The sequence below is a fragment of the Chinchilla lanigera genome, unplaced genomic scaffold (genome assembly GCF_000276665.1).
Source record: "Chinchilla lanigera isolate Chin_1 unplaced genomic scaffold, ChiLan1.0 scaffold00006, whole genome shotgun sequence".
Classification (NCBI taxonomy): domain Eukaryota; kingdom Metazoa; phylum Chordata; class Mammalia; order Rodentia; family Chinchillidae; genus Chinchilla; species Chinchilla lanigera.
In genome coordinates, this window is record NW_004955407.1 from 30,181,673 (window position 1) to 30,199,328 (window position 17,656).

General features: G+C 35.0%; 2 protein-coding genes across 2 annotated transcripts; both read left to right on the forward strand.

The window, feature by feature from the left end:
* Nucleotides 1-7,025: 7,025 nt before the first annotated feature.
* Nucleotides 7,026-7,187, forward strand: LOC102008596 (keratin-associated protein 20-2-like). Its single transcript, XM_005375645.1, has one exon. The coding sequence runs from the start codon at nt 7,026-7,028 to the stop codon at nt 7,185-7,187; it is 162 nt and encodes a 53-aa protein (XP_005375702.1).
* Nucleotides 7,188-17,031: 9,844 nt separating this feature from the next.
* On the forward strand, nt 17,032-17,187 carry LOC102008917 (keratin-associated protein 20-2-like). The gene has a single exon (XM_005375646.1). The coding sequence runs from the start codon at nt 17,032-17,034 to the stop codon at nt 17,185-17,187; it is 156 nt and encodes a 51-aa protein (XP_005375703.1).
* The last annotated feature ends 469 nt before the right edge of the window (nt 17,188-17,656 follow it).

Sequence of the window (17,656 nt, forward strand, 5' to 3'; positions counted from 1 at the left end):
AAAAATGTGTGCACTGAAAAAATAATGAAATGGGCCTTCCTGGCAAGCATCTTGTGCTGGTTCCAAAAAAAGATTCCTGGTTCCAAAAAAGAAAGAAAAAATGATGAAATGAAGTACAACAAAATGAATATTAATCATGTACATATAATAGTAATATTTCCTCGAGCTATTAATAGATCTAAACGAGATACATGAAAGGAATATCATAAAAATATGTATAAAAATATGCATCTAAGGCACTAAGCTTATGAGGTAAGAAGAAATATACATATATGAAAATAGACTGTCAGTAAAGCTGGAAAAGTGAGAAAATGCAAAAATTTAGTTGGTAGGAGAACAACTGTAGGTGAAAAGTTGAATTTTGGAAAGAGGTAAGTCTCTTCTTGCATGCAGCCACAGTGGGTCATGTTCTATACCACCCAATGTCACTGTTCCTACGGCAGGGTGAGGGGGAGGCAAACACATTCTGTGCAACAATACTTGTTCAATATTTTGGATTGTGAGGGCCCTATCCTCTGTTTCAACATTCAGTTCCACACTTGCTGTGAAAAGCATCCACAGATGCTGTGTAAAAGAATGGATGTGACAGTTTTCCTATAAAATTATTTACCAAAAGAAACAGTGGACAAGTGCTTTTGCAGTCCTAAGGTAAAATATCCAGCAGAACTTATTCTTCCATTAGTTACTGTTATTGCACAATGTATGTTGCTTCTCCTTTGAGTATGGTTACCAGTGTCACTTGTTCTGAGCTTAAAGTGACCATTGCCTTTTGTCTTGGCCATGTTCAAAACTAAGCCGTAATCTTAAAAAAAAAAAAAATGTTGGGGATGGAGTAAAGATCTTAACTATGATTATGTTACAGTTCCCTTTTATGCTTGTGGTACTGCTTATTTCATTTTTCATGTCTGCCAAAATTTGCCTTATATACTTGGGAGCTCCCTTTTTGGTGCATAGGTATTTATGATGGTTATATCTTCTTCCTGCAGTTTTCTCCTCACAACTATGTGGGGACCTTCTTTATCTCTTTTGATCATTTTTGGCTAGAAGTCCACATTGTCTGCAAGGAGAACAGCTACTCCCGCTTTTTTCTAGGTTCACATGGAATCACATGGAAAATTGTTTTCCATCCTTTGACTTTGAGTATATGAATTTCCTTTTGAGTTAAATGTGTTTCTTGTATATAGCATATTGTTGGATTTTGTTTCTTGATCCACTCTACCACTCTGCTTCTTTTGATGGGTGAATTGAGACAATTTATATTTATGGTTATAATAGATATGTATGGGCTTGCCTTTGTCATGTTATTTTCCTGCTATTGGTGTCTACTTTTTTCTCTCCGTTTAATTGCTTACTATGCTTGGTGGTTGCTTTCTGTTGTTGTTCTTGAAATTGAGGTCGTTTTTATCACTTTCTAGAAAATCAGTACTCTTTGTAGGGTTGTTTTGGTACTTATAAAATTTCTTCAATTGTTCTGTATAATGGAAATACTTTATTTCTCCATTAATTTTGAAGGATAAGTTTGCCAGATACATCAATCTGGGTTGAAAATTGTTTCCTTTCAGTACCTGAAATACTTCACTCTGAGCTCTTCTTGACTTGATGGCTTGTGTTGAAAAATCTGTGATTCCAGTGGGCTTTCCTTTATATGTGATCTGTTTCTTTTCTCTAACAGCTTTTAGTGTTTTCTTCTTGTGTTGAATTTCTGGAATCTTGATTGATACATGTCTGAATGTAGATTTATTTTGGTTATGGCTAATTGGATATCTATATGACTCACTTATTTGTATATCACATTCTTTTGCAATGCTTGGGAAACTTTTTGCTATTACTTCTGCAAATAGTCTTTTTAAGTCATTGCTGTTGACTCCTGCTGTTTTTATTGACACCTGTTGATCTCACATTGTTTTTCTTTGCATCATCTTGCAACTATTGAATTGTTATCTCCTGGTTCATTGTTATTTTTAAGAAATCTCTCCTGCCACAATTATTAGCTGCAATGCAATCCTGAAGGTCTGAAAGTCTAGCTTCAGCTTCATTCAAGTGATTTTGCCAGGTTTGATGGAACTTTTAATTTCTTGGATATCTGTTTGAATCTGTTTCATGGATTTGAATTCTTTCCTATATTGTTCATTCAAAGTTTATCATTTTTCTTTGCTCTTTTGTTTATTTATCTAAATGCTCTTTAGATGTGCTGAGCAATCCTTTCATTATTATTTTCAATTCTATTTTACCTGAGAGACTTTTTGTGTTCTGATGTCTTCTATATCCTGATAGAGTTGTTTCTTTACTTCAGTTGCTATCATTTCAGAAATTTCAATTGTTTGATGTCCAAGATCTTCTGTGTTGATATCTCCTGGACCTGGTCTGGGTGGGGTGGAGGTCTAAGATTGCATTTTGCTCCTTCATTTTCTCATTTTCAAAGATCCATAAGTTCCCTGGAGCTCAGCCTCACTCCCAGGGTGGTGTGGGAATGGCAGGGCAAGGACCCCAAGGTCCCCAGTGCTCAGCATAGCTCCCACGATGGTGTGTAGGCTGGGGTGGAGCTTTCTGGGGCTCAGCTGGATCCCACTCCAGTGGGGGAAAAATGGGGGTGGATGACAGAGTTTCCCTAAGCTATCCAGGTATCAGTTTGTCTCTCACACAGGGTTCCCTAAGCTGTCAGGGACTCAGTGCAGCTCTGACAAGGTGTAGAGTATGGTGGGGTGTGGTCACTGAAGCTCCTGAAGCTGTCGGGTGCCCAGCTTGGCTCCACTGGTGGGAGATGGACAGGAGCAGCTCAACAAATGTTCCCAAAACTGCCTGTGGTTGAGCTGGCCCCTGTGAGGGTGTCGGGGGGGAAGGGTATGGTCACCAAGGCCCCCAAAACTGTCCAGGGCACATCTTGCCTCCTACGCAAGGTTCCTGAAACTGTCTGAGACTTGGCTCCTTCCTGCGAGGTGTGGGGGTGGGGTATGGAATGGTCACCGAGGCTCCCAAAGCTGTCAAACGGTCAGCCCAGCTCCCTTGAGGATGTGAGGTGGGGGCAGAGCAAGGTCATCTATGCCCTCAAAGCTGTCCAGGGCTCAGCTTGGCTCCCTTGCAAGGTTCCCAAAACTGTCTGGGGCTTAGTACAGCTCCCACCTAAATAAACTTTCATCAAAGTTTAATTTGTTATACTTCTATTATATTATGCATTCAGCTTGTATATTTGTATATTTCTTTCTTTTCTTTTCTTTTTTTAGATAAGTTCTGGCTATGTGGCCTTGAATTCACTTATTTATCCCAGGCTGTCCTGGAATTCATGATGATCCTCCTGCCTCAACGGACATACCACTGTGCCTGGCAGTATACTTCTGTGTGATTAGTCACAAATGTGTGTTTATGGTTTTAGTGGGGACAAGGAGGAAACGATGGCAAGAAAAAAAATATAGGGGCTAGTGAGGTGACAGAGGAAGTCAGTTTGGGATAATTAGAGGTCTAAAACAAAAAGTAAAAATATCAATTCTTCTACATATATTATTCAAATTTATTCTTTTATATGCCTTTTAATATTCCCTATCATTTCTGTTGGCTTATAAATTCATCTACATTTTTTAAAATGCTTCTTTCTCTAAAAATATATGTATTTACATAAGATCATTTGAAGTTGTTTGTATCTCTGTGCTTTTTGTCACTTACAACACTAGTGGTTGGATTATGTCAATGCAAGTTTTCCTCTTCACTCTGACAAAACACTTGACACCAAAAAAAAAGAAAGAGGTTTACAGTATCTTCAGTCATTGTCAGTTGGTTCCCAAGCAGAAATGGCCTGCTGAGGTCTAGGTAGAGTTTAAGTTGTCCTTTTCATGGCAACCAAAAGTACCCAGAAAGCAGGAATTTAGACTGACTGGCCTCTAACTAATCCCTACCTCCTAACCCCACACTCAGCTGCTGATATGTTAGTGCGTGAATACACTCAGGAGTGTAGCACTTCCATAACAACTCACCTATTAAAAGCAATGCTTGTGAGTTCATGAGTATTTAGGGAACATCCTGGATCTAAACCATACCAGGGGTTATCATACTGAAGATAAAAATTACTAATTTAGTATAACTATTTAGAAAATAACATATATTCTGTACATTGCAAAACTACAGTAATTCTTTTCAAATTCAGGAGATATTTCAACATTAACAAATTAACATTGCATTTTTAAGTTTTCATCTAGAAACTTGGTCATTATCGAATGTATGTGCTCATGCATGCTGATTTTCCCCAGGTAGAAATTGCTTAAATCCTAAAAGAAACATGTTTTCATATGAGAAATTCCAACTGATACCATGAGATATAATAAAATGTTGATGAAAAAAGTAAAGTGCAATGGGACCAATATGCTGAAGATGCAAAACTCTGGGGAAAGGTGGGTTTAAATTCCAATGTTTTAGATTCTAAGAAGCTTAGATTCTAAGAAGCATTCAAAAGGCTGCTGGGAGAAGTATAATCAGCAGAATCTTGTAAGCTACCCCCACCAAGTCTTGGCAATCACAAGTGGAAACCTAACAAAACACAGTGTTTCTATTAAAATACTGAGCTTAAACACAAGTTTTCTCAGAGTTCATTATAAATTCTGAAAAGGAAAGATTTCCAAAAGGAACAACTAGAATCATTTCAAAGACAAAAATTTTGTCCATGTCAAAGTGATGAGAAAACAATCACTACAGTTCAGAATTTGCAGAAAAGCATGCTCAATGAAAAGTGGTTGTTTTGTATAGGTAGGCCCAAAGAGATGTACGTAGGGACTTGTGAGGCCCTTTATTTTACGTTAGTCATTCCTTGAATTATGACAGCATGACTCTTTCTTCTTTCCCTCCTTCCTTCCTTCCTTCTTCCTTCTTTGCTTTTCTTTACAATTCAGCCTCCTGAGTAGTGGAACTACAATTAATGGACAACACAGCCAGCTCAGATAATCACACATTTTCAAAGAGCCTATTACCAACCCCAAAATTCTATATGGTAAAATTCAGAACTGTTTTGGATCCTCTATAATTTGAATAAAAAATGTTGAGCATATAAAACACTATAGAATTATACAAAGGAAGTAACAGACAATATATAGTCAATTAAAGAACCAATAAAAAATATTAAAGTATAATACACTGAATAGAGTAATAAAGATGTGTAAGATCTCATGTAATATAAAATTACATACATAAGTAGGATTTAACAGAAGAAAAAAAAGAATCTTCTTTTAGTACAAAAACAGTTTTTATTTTTTCAAAACTAATAAAAGCATATATCCACCAATTGTAAATGCTATTCAGTAGAATGCCAGTTAAAATCACATGTAGGGATAACACAGTCAATATAAATTATATGCAAAGTCAATTTCTAATTTAGGTAAGTAACATAAAAATATTACCTACAAACAGAAACTGTAAGCCTGACAGAAAAACTTCTCAATAGAAAGAGAAAATGTAATGATGCGTTAAAGACAGATCATGAGTAACTATCACTCTAGAATTTCTCACAATCAAAATTTCACATATAATAACAAAGATATAAATTAATAACAAATATGCTCTTAACATTAAAGAAAATTAAGCTAGAAATTATAAAAGAAATAGGAAAAATGCATTTTTTCAGTTATTCACAGCAAGAAATGATTGATTTATTTAGGAAGAAAACAGATTGAGATAAAAACCTGCACATTCAAAAGCAATTAAAATAAGAATGAACATTAATCATGTGCATACAAAAATGTTAATTCCCCTCGAGGATCTCATATACAGAAAATTAGAAACATGACAAGCCTGTCATAAAAAATGTACATGAAAATACAGACCTCGAAGACCTTGAGGGTGTTCAGCTTACAAGGAGAAAACACTAACATATATTGAAACAATGTCATGACATAATGAAGCTGGAATCATCAAAAACTTCAAAGGTTAAATGACTAATGCAACAACCAGAGGTGAAAAATCTGAATTTTGGGATAACAGTAAGTCTTTTCTACTACCCAGCAACACTGGTTCTGGGTTTATAACCAACCAATATGACGGTTCTTATAGATTAGTCAAGGGAAAGAAAACACTTCCCTGTGTAACAAGAGTCAGACAAGCTTTTGGATTTTGGAGGCCGTATTAACTGTATCTCAACACTGAATTCTGTCATTTGTTACCAAAGCAGACTCAGATCACGTGGAAATGAATGGATGTAAGTGTTTCCTACAGAATATTATTTCCCAAAACAACTAACAGATAAGTTTGTGTAGATCTGTTAGGATATGCAAAAGAAGGAATTATTCTTTTTTCTCACCATCAGTGCAGACTATATGCTCCAATATATACATATGCTTACCAAGATCATTTTTTCTGAGCTCACGGTGGACAGAGTATATGTCGGTGCCCTTTACTTTTGAGACTGGCCATGTTCAAAGGCAAACATTGATTTAAAGTAAACAAGGGTTGATGGTGGAGCATCCAACTGAACCAAGGTGAGTTTTATAATTACATCTACAGTATATTTATATGCAGGGACAAATATGAGCATAGAACATACAGAGTTAATATCCATAAAATGGTCACTTATATTCTAGAAAGTTTGAAATAATTTCTCAAGGAAGAGTTCAGATTTAACATCCACTGTTCACATTTATGATATAACTAGCCACAAATTTAGCAATAACAGACCATAACTTGTTGTTTTGAAATAAATTTTTATAGAATAAATTTTTGCATTCTATATCCATACTAGAAATTTTTGCATTTCTATATTAAGAAAATACAAAATGAACCTGAGCCTTGTAGATAGAATGACAGCTATATTGTAAAGGTCTATCAGTTGTGATGGATTCCTGACATCAAGCAAAATTATTTCAAATATGAGGATCTTGTTTTCCCAACTAGTAAAGATTTTGATGACTTTGTCTGAGGCATATGATATCACATTTCCTGTGGTTTTCCTTACCCACAAATAAGGGGGTATAAATGGTCCTCGGCTGACAGTGAGACTTATACTTCAGATAACAACTTCCTGGTCCTGAACTGAACTGTCCACTCCTGACACCATGTGCTACTACAGCAACTACTATGGTGGCCTGGGCTATGGCTATGGCAGCCTAGGCCGTGGCTATGGCTGTGGTTATGGCTATGGTGGCCATGATGGCTATGGTTATGGCTGTTACCACCCGCTGTGCTGTAGAAGATACTGGTCGTATGGTTTCTACTGAGAAATTTCCACAGCTTCTTAGCCTATTGGTTAGAACTTTTGGTTTTCCTGGAATTACTTCCAATTTTCTTCATGATAAATTTTTTGATATCTTTAAAACATCAACAATGTACTAAACCATATAAAAACGACAAAACCATCCATGGCTTTTTGATTCTTCAGTATCTATGGGTTAGTTTGTAAAAACAATTCCTGTAAAATTTTTTATAAATCTATATAAAATATAATCAATTTGTACTCTCAGTTTTTGTAAAAATTGAGATGTATACATAAAGAGATTTATTACCAAATCAACTGTATTTCACTATAATTATTGCATTGTTCTTTCTGCCACATTTGGATTTTGCTTATATATTTCTATATTTGTGAAATTTGACATATTTTTCTCACTGGTCAACAAAATATGATTCTCATTGACTTATGCTCTTTGTCTGTTCCACAAATGGCTTTTTCTAAATAAAATCTGTATTTACATCTGATTATTCAAAGTTATGTGTATCTGTATTCTTTGGGTCATTTATAACACTAGCATTGGCATTACATCAGTGAGTGCTAGCTCTGAAATCTTTCTCATTTTCTAAAAATTATTCTGCCTGGAATATTGTTACAGATGTTGTCCTAGACACTGTTCTCATTGTTTTGACAAATTACCCAAAACTCACAACATAAAGGAAGAAAGCTTTATGTAGGTTCATGTTAGGTGAATACCAACGAAGAAATGGCATGGTGGGGATGCCTGGGAAGAGCATAAACTGCTCATAATCTGGTAGCCATTAAGAAGGGAGAAAAGGGTGGAAAGGAAGGGAGACAAAGTCTTTCAGGTCACAACCCTCACAAGCCTGTAACCAGTCCCCATCTCAGAATACTGCATACAGTTGCTGAAACTCTAGCACATGAATAAGCCAGTAAGTTTCCCACCCCTATTATCCAATCGCTTTTCAAAAAGCACTTCCCCTGTGTGCTTGATTGTTTACGGGGACATTCCAGATTGAAGCCATCACAGGTGTTATCGTACTGAAAATGTCAGCAATAAGAATGGTATTCTGGCTTGCCAACATACAGTGTCTCTACATAACAATTTAATCCAACTATTCAGAAAACCATGTATGTATTACACATAGCCAAAATAAATCCTTTCAAAATCAGGAGATATTTATTTGCTCATAACTTTGTTACTGTTCTTATGCTTTTGCATACATAATAAGTATTGTTATGTTATCATCAGTTTTGTTTTTGTTTTTAACTGAGAAGCTTGGTCTTTATAAAACGTATTTGTTTGTGCATGCAGATTATCTCTAGATTAAAATCCCTTCCATTCTAAAATGAATTTAGTTTCATTTGGGAACTCCAACTGACACTATCAAATGCACTAAAATGCAGATAGAAAATGTAAGGAATAAATGTAAATGTGTTGAAGATAGGGAAATTTAGAAAAGTTCATGGAAATTCTAGGAGGAAGGGAAGAAGGTTGCTGGGGGAAGTAAAATCAGCAGAATTTTGTGTGCTTGCCCCATTCAAGCATAACAAACCACATTATTGGAGACATAAAGTAATAATGAAAACGACATACTGTTACAATCCTTAGGTTAACACAAAGCAAGGTTTTCCATTAAGACACTGAACAAGTAGGAGGCTGTTCACTAAGAGAAGAAGTCTCATTTGAACAAGCAATTTTGTCCACATCAAGCAGATGAGGAAAGAAAAAATACTACAGTTCAAGAATTTGCTAAGTACCCTTAATTGCAAAGGAAGGCTCTCTTTCTAGGGTAAGTCGATTAGGACCCACCCTATAAGATAGTATCCAGGAGTTTTATTTCATGTTAGCCTTTGGTTGAATTATGGCAGTCAGACACCTTTCTTTTTATCTTCTTTCTTTCCTTTTTTCCTTTATTCTTTCAATCTTTCTTTCCTTCATTCTTCCTTTCTTTTAGATTGATTTTTTTATACCATATAAGATTATCTAAAAATTCTGAGCTCAAGTGGTATTTGCAGTTTCCAAAGGATAAGCAAAGGTCACTACAACCAGCTCAGAAAGTCAGATAGGTTCTCAGAGCCTGTGAGCAACCCTCAGACCTCTGTGCTGAAACACAATACTGGTTTGGATACTTTAAAGAAAAATGTAGAAAATATGAAATCCTGTTGAAAGTTTGAAAAACAAGTGGCATAACTGTTATGTTTTGTGTCTGCATGTCCCCCAAATCCTCATGCTGTTATGGGGCTGGCTTTTAGATTTTTGATTGGTGGTCCAATGCTGGGATTATGGGTGCAAATGCTACACCCACTCTGGGGTGGGTAGTGTGCATATGTAAGAGAGAGAATGAGGCTGTTTGCCACCACTCCTTCCTTTTGCACTTGTTGCTTTACTGTGTTCCTCTGCCATGAACATTTCCCCTCTGCCATGTGCCACTCTGCCTTGGAGCCTGCCAAGTGTGGACTGAAACCTCCACAAACTGTGAACTAAATGAACCTTTCCTTCCTTAATTCTGAGTGTCAGGTATTTTGTCTCAGCAATGAGAAAAAAGTAACCAAGACAATGACAAAAGCTAACCAAAAAAAGAACATATTGCCATTTGCAGACAAGTTTAAGAATCAATGTAATTAGTTAATATGATATTAAAGGAAATTTGCAAAGTAAAGCTAAAGGAATTCATCAAAGAGTCAAATTTAAATTCCAATTGTCAAAAAAGCAAACAATTCACTTAAAAATTGAGTAAACTTAGTTATTAAACTGAAAACTACATTGATAATATATACTGAAATGTACTAAAAATAAGAAAAATTAGAATACTAAATATAAATGGTATGAATGATACATCAGATCTCATGAAATGTCAAATATACAAATAAGCTGAAAGTCACTAGAACAACAAAAAAAGCCCAAAGCATTTTGAGTAGAAAAATATTGTATATTTTTTCCAAGCTAGTAAAAACCATGTCCACAAATTTGCAAAGCTAGTCACTGCCAAGAGCGATACTGCCAATTAAATCAAGTGTTAGCTTAAGTCAGTAGCTCAAAATTAAATGGAAGGCCAAACTATTACTTTAGTAGATAAAATAAATATGTTACTTACACAGAGAAACAGTAAGGATGAATTCAATAGTCCTCTATAAAAAGAGAGCTAGAAGAAATGTAATGATATCTAGAAGACTGTCTAGGAAAAGCTATTCAATATAGAAATACATTCAATCATAGTTACCCATCAAATAAAATAAAGCAAAAGGGCATATTAATAAAATATCAAGTATCTTCTTACAAGTTAAAATATATAAAAAAGTTACAAGACAAATAGTGACAAATACACCTTTCTATTATTCACATTAAGAAATGGTTTCATTTAGGAAGAAGGAAAGTGAGAAAAATGTGGACAAACTGAAATATACAAGTGAATTAAAATGAAGACAAATATTGCATATTTGGCAACAGAAAGTAAGATAAGTGGCAAGAGTATCACAAAACATTGTGCACGAAAATATGTAGCTCTACAACACCACGCTGACTAGGGAAGAACAAAGGATAGCATACACTGAAAAAGACGCATAAGTCAATAAAGTTGTAAAAGTCAGAATATGCAAAAGTAGAGTGGGTAGTGGAGCAACTGGAATGAAAAAGTTGACTTTTTGAAAAGTGTTAAGTCTCATCTATGGCCCAGCAATATTGGCCCTGGGTGAATCTGCCACCAATGTGAATATTCTTACAGATAGATCACTGAGGCAAATACAAACAATGCTGTGCAAAAATAAAAACCAAATATTTTGGATTTTGGAGGCCACATAAGCTGTCAGCACTCAATTCTGTCATTGTGGCATCAAAGCAACACTAGACCTTGTGCAAACAACAAATAGATGTGAGCATTTTCCTACACAAATTATTTCCCAAAACAAATAATGGACAAGTTTGTGTAAACCTGAAGTAGGATAATATGCAGCAGGATTATTCTTTCTTTACTCTTAGTGCAGGGCATCAGTCCCTTCCTGTTGAGGTTGGTTATGAAGGTCACTTGTCCTGAGCTCACTGTAGAAAGAGTGTATTTCTGTGCTCCTTGTGTTTGGGGTTGACCATGTTCAAAAGTAAACAGTGGTTTAAAAAGTAAGAAAGAATTGCAGATGGAGTATTGAACTTAATCATGATGTGCTTCACTTAACATCTACAGTACGGTTACATGGAATGACAAAGACAAGCATAGAACATATACAGTTACTCTCCACAGAATAGTCACTTAGTCTCTGGAATGTTTGAAACCATTTACCCAGGGAGTAAGTTCAGGCAAATTGTGTACGGTGCACACATATGATAGAAACTAGCCCTGAAGTTAGTGGTAACATCTAGTAGCTGCTTTGTCATGAAGAAGAGTCAAGAATTAATGTGCTCCTGGCATCACATATCAAGAAAAGTCTGCATAGGAAGACAGAAAGAATGAAGGAAGGAGGAAGGGAAGAAAAGAAAAGAAGAAACATGAAGGAAGGAAGGGGGAGAGAGAAACAAAGAAACAAAGAAAGAAGAGGCAATGTTGTGTGGAAGAACTTTTTAAGAGAAGAAAATTATGGCATCTCTTTCATCTTCTGTACAATAACATATAATTAGGTCATATGTACATGACCAACTATATATAGAATGAACTAGAGCCATCAACACAAAGCAAGAGACTAATATCATCAATTCCTAACATTGGAGCAAAATTATCTGTTACGAGGATCTCGTTTTCACCATAAAGGTATGGATGATATCAGAGCACATTAGTGAGATAATGTGATGATGTATTTCCTGTGTTTTTTACCATGTACCACCAAGGAGGTATAAAAGGTTTTCCTTTGGGAGAAAATGAAATCTAGACTCAAGATACCTACTTTATACTCCGCAAGTGAAAAATCTCCTGATACCATGTAATACTATGGCAAATATTTTGGTGGCCTGGACTACAGATATGATGGCCTAGGCTGTGGTTATGGCTATGGTGGCTATAGTGGCTGTGGTGGCTATGGTGGCTATGGTAGCTACGATTATAGCTGTGGCCATCGCCTGTGCGGTAGAAGGTACTGGTACTATGGCTTCTACTGAGGAATTTTCATAGTTTCTTAGCCTATTGGCTACAAACACCTGATTTATGGGATTATCTCCAATTTTCTCAAATGGAAAACAATTTAAATATCTTCAAATACCAACTACACACCAAATTTAAAAAGCCAAAATAGTTATATGATCTGAAGAGAAACCAGAACATCTACATACCAAATTATATGAAAACACAAAAAAATACAATGTGCAGTTTGATTCGCTGACATTAATGGGGTAACGGGATGGTTTGTAGAATAGGTTCTATGCTATTTTTATAATTCTCCCTAATGTGTAATCAAATGTAGTCTCATTTTTTGTATAAATTGATGTATCACTAAATAAACTATATTTTATCATAAATATTGCTCTGTTACTGTTCTACATTGTAAGTGTTGCTTATATATTTATATATTTTTGTGTATTTAATCCCACTTTTGATTTTGTTGAATTGAGGTAGACAAAGAGATAAGATGAAAAGAGAAAGAATGTAGAAGTGATGAGAGGGTGGGAGGAAGTGAGGTAGGAGCCTCTTTTGCGATAACTAGAGTTTTAAACTGAATGGCTAAACATTCCAGTTCTTTCTTACAAACCATACAAACTTATTTTCACATACGTGGTGATCTCAAGTATTATTTTTGTTTGCATATGCTCTTCATCTATATTTCTAAATGGTTTTATCCAATTATATCTACATTCACATCAGATCATTTAAATTTGTGTGTATCTCTCTGCTTCATTTGACTTGCAACACCAATGGATAGATTGTTTCAGGTAGACCTTTAGCTTAGAAAAGACAATATTTATGTTTAGAAGAATATTCTGTGGAGATAATTGTGCTGTCTTAGTTACTATTCTCATTGTTTCATGAAAATTCCTTGTTCCCACAACAAAAAGGAGGAGAGGTTGTGGCGGCTCACAGTCTGGCAGCTTCCAGGAAGAAATAGCGTGTGAAAATTCTTAGATAGGAGGTAAAGTGTTCATCTCATGACAGCCAAGAAGAGAGAAAAGTAGGGGAAGGAGATAAACCCCTACAGGTCACACCCCCAGGGAGCAATCCCTTACCAGGCCCCACCTCTGAACATCACACTGAGTGGCTGAAATATCATTAAATGAATACACTAGGGAGTACAATACCCCTATAAGCCAGTTACCTTTCAAATTCTCTGTCTGTGAGTGCGTGATTATTTTGGGGGACATACTTGTTCTAAACCATAACAGGTGTTGGTGTATTGAAAATGTCAGTGATAATAATGACATTCTGACTTGCCAACATACCACTAACTAGTACCTTAATATATACCAATTTTTAAAATATTTTTAAAAATAGGATATTATTATTCAAAGTAATAAGTAGCTCTATAAAGCCATTTGAAAGTTGCTCAGTAACAAATTTACTTTATGTTTTATCCAGAAGTATGTCTATGTTAATTATATATGCTCATTCATGCTGGTTTTTTCCAGGTTAAAATTGCTTCAATCCTAAAAGAAATCAAGTTTCACCTCGGACACTCCAACCACTATCATCACATGTAATGAAATATTGATGGAAACAGACTGGATTAAAGGGACCAATACAATGAAGATGAAGAAATTAGGGAAAAGCCAATTGGAATTCTCCATTTCTCCAGGAGGCAGGTGAAAGGCTTCTGGGTAAAGTATAATCAGCAGAATTTTGGCTGCTGATCCACTAAGACTAATAAGCTACTGCTTAAGACAAAACCACAATTCTGAAAATGATGCACTAATAAATTCAGAGTTTAAAACACAGTAGGGGCCTTCAGTAAGATGCATGACAAACTCTGAAATTGTAAGGGCCTCTTTCCTGAAAGGACCACCAGAATCCTCAGAAAATTAGAAATTTTTCCACATCAATATGATGAAAAAATAATCACCAGAGTTCAAAATTTGCTAATAAGTAATACCCCTCATTTAAAAGGGAGTATCTCTTATAGAATATATTTAACACACTTTTATACATCATTGTCTTACTACATATTAGTCTTTGCTTGAATTATAGGGCAGTTTTCTTTCTTCCCTTCTTTGTTTTGTTTAGTTTTTTCTTAATTTCTTTCTCTCTTTTCTTCTTTCTCTCTTGCATTTTTCTCCCATTTTTTATTCATTTAGATGGATCTTGTTACTCTGTCCAGGACTGTCTAAAATTTCTGAGCTCAAGTGATCCTCCCAGCTTAGCCTCCAGAGTAAATGGGACACCACAACTGGCTCAGACTACCACACATTTTCTAAGAGCTTAGGAACAAACATAAAAATATCTATGATAAAATCCAATACTGATTTTGATCACCTATAGTTTTATTAACAAATGTTAACTGGATGAAACTCTGAGGAAATATATAAAAGAAGTAACATAATAAAATCTAACTAAAACATAATCAACATCTTATGTTTACAGACATGTTAGAACAGACATGATTAATAAATATTGAATAACTAAAGAAAATTTACAAGATATATGTTAAAACTGGAGAAATTCACTATGGAATCTAAGTTAAATTTTAGTTGACAAAAAAGAGAATATTATGCTTAAAAACTCAATAATATTAAATAAATTGTTGACCTGGAACATGTATATATAATATCAGTTGAATTCAAAACTAGGAGCAATTGAAATATAATATACAGACTATAAAGGATATATCACATCTCATAAAAGGGCAAAACACATGTTGGTGGAATCCAGTAGTGGAAGAGAAGTGAAGCAGAAATAATTTTTGACTAAGAGAAATGCTGTATATTTTTTCAAAAGTTTTGAAAGTCATTTGTCCATAAATGTAAAAGCTACTCACTTCCATGAAGATAAATACCAATTAAAAATAAATGTGTAAACAAAACTTAGTATCTGAAAGTTAAGAGATAATACAAAACTCTTAATTTAGGTACATCGAAAAGTATGTTATCTGCAATGAGAAACAATGAAGTTGACAGTAAAATTCTTCTATAAAGCAAAATGGTAGCCTAAAGAAAAGAATAATATATTAGTGACAGATTAAGAATAATCAGCAATCTATAATTTCATACAATGGAAATTACCTATATAATAATATAAAGTAAAAACATTTTAAGTAAATATTATCTTTAAGGCAAGAAATTAAAATAAATGTTAAAAGTAGTGAAATATTTATTTTGTTAATTATTCACAGTAAGAAATGACAGATTCATTTAGGATGAAGGAAAGTGAGATAATAACATGGATTTTCAAAAAAAATGACATTAATTAAAATAAAAATTAGTCATACAATATGACAATGATAACTACTTCTAACTTTTTATATACAGAAAAGAGATACATGAAAAAAGGAACAGAATTTTGGCAAAAATATGTAGTTATGAGGCAAAACTCTTACTAGGAAAATAGAAGGATGACGTATGTTGCAAATTAATATCATCAATGAATAAAGGTGGAAATGTCAGAAACTTCAAAAGCTTAGTGTGTACTGGGACAACTGGAATTAAAACGCTGAGTTTTAGAAAAGAAATGTCTCTTCTATTTCCAGCATTACTAGGTCTAAGTGTATAACCAGCCAGTATGGCAGTTCCTACAGATCAGTCAGGGCAACGCAAACTCTTTTTTGGCAAGAACAGGTAATATTTTGGATTCTGCAGACCTATCATCAATGTCTCAATGTCAATTTGGTCACTTCAGTGTCAAAGGAGACCCATAGCATCTGTACACAAATGGAGGTGAATGTTCTCCTATAAAATATTTACCAAAACAATAATGGAAAAGAGTATATATGACTCTAATTTGGGATATCAAGCAGCAAAAATTACTCCTCTTTCACCATTAGTGCAGGATTATATGTTGCTTACTCCTTGAGTATGGTTACCAATGTCAGTTGTGCTGATCTCATTATGGACAGGGTGAATTTCCACGCCACTTGCCTTTGAGCTTGGCCATTTTCAAAGGAAAACCCTAATTTAAAAAGTGAAGTATGTTAGGGTTAAGCATGGAACATCAAACTTAACTAGGGTGTATTTCACAATTATATCTACAATATGTTTATATAGCTGCAAAGAGAACCACAAAACATATAGAATGTCTGTCTATAAAATGGCCATTTTTTCTGCAAAGTTTAAAGTTATTTATCACAGAGTAAAATCAGAATAATATGAACTCTATAAACATCTGATAGCAACTAACAAAAATATTACAAATACTAACCATGACCTTGCACATTTGTCATGAGCAAGGGTCAAGAAATAAGTTACTGAACAATAGTTACTGATTGTTACCAAACACGGGTCAAGCAATAAGTTGTTCCCGGTAAGATTCTTTTGAGAAAGAAGACAGGAACAAAGAAGAAAAATAGTAAAAAGATGAAGGAAGAAATGAAAGAAGGAAAGAGACAAAAAGGAAGAAATAAATATGTCTCTCTGGAGGATTGGGAATTAAACAAACCCAAAATAAAAATGGGACTCATGTTTTCAAGGTTTGCACCATAACATATAATTGGTCAACGCATGTGTACACAATTTACTAAATATTGAATGAACCAAAGCCATGCAAACAGAACAAGAGTTTCATTTTTAGAGGCCTATAATTGGATGATGTATTTCTGACATAGGAGCAAAATTATCTCAGTTATGAAAGCTTTGTTTTCAACAAAGATACTCATGACTTTGACCACATTAGTGAGACAATGTGACACTGCTCTGTCTGTGGTTTTCCCCTTCCCACCACCAAAGAGGTATAAAAGGCCCTTCCCAAAAAGGGATACCAAGACTCAAGACACCTACTTCCCAGTCCTCAACAGAACTCCCCACTCCTGACACCATGTGCTACTACGGCAACTACTATGGTGGCCTGGGCTATGGCTATGGTGGCCTAGGCTGTGGCTATGGCTGTGGCTATGGTGGCTATGGTGGCTATGGCTACGGCTGTTGCCGCCCCCTGTGCTGTAGAAGATACTGGTCCTATGGCTTCTACTGAGGAATTTCCACAGCTTCTTAGCCTACAGGATACAACCTCCAGTTTAATTTATCTCCATTTTTTATCATGATAAAATTTGAAATGTCTTCAAAATATCAACTAAATATTACATTATCTAAAGAGCAAAAGTCAACATATTTTAATTCATCAGTATCAATTGGATTATGTGATAGTTTGTAGAAAGCCTTTAGTATTATTTTTATACTATGTAAAATATGATCAAATTCAACTCTCAATTTTTGTATAATGAGATGTTTTATTTAATAAACTATATTTTACCATAATTTTTTTGTTGTTCTACTAATTTGTGAGTTTCACTTATACATTTGTGTGTGATTAGTCACAGTGTCTGCTTATGGTGTTGTTTTTTGGTTTTTCTCCGGCACCGGGAACCGAACTCACGACCTTGCACTTGCCAGGCAGGCTCTTTGCCGCTGAGCTAAATCCCCAGCCCCTGCTTATGGTGTTT

Bases quoted from the DNA above. Each gene is read 5' to 3' on its own strand.
- LOC102008596 (XM_005375645.1), top strand. From the start codon at position 7,026: ATGTGCTACTACAGCAACTACTATGGTGGCCTGGGCTATGGCTATGGC.
- LOC102008917 (XM_005375646.1), top strand. From the start codon at position 17,032: ATGTGCTACTACGGCAACTACTATGGTGGCCTGGGCTATGGCTATGGT.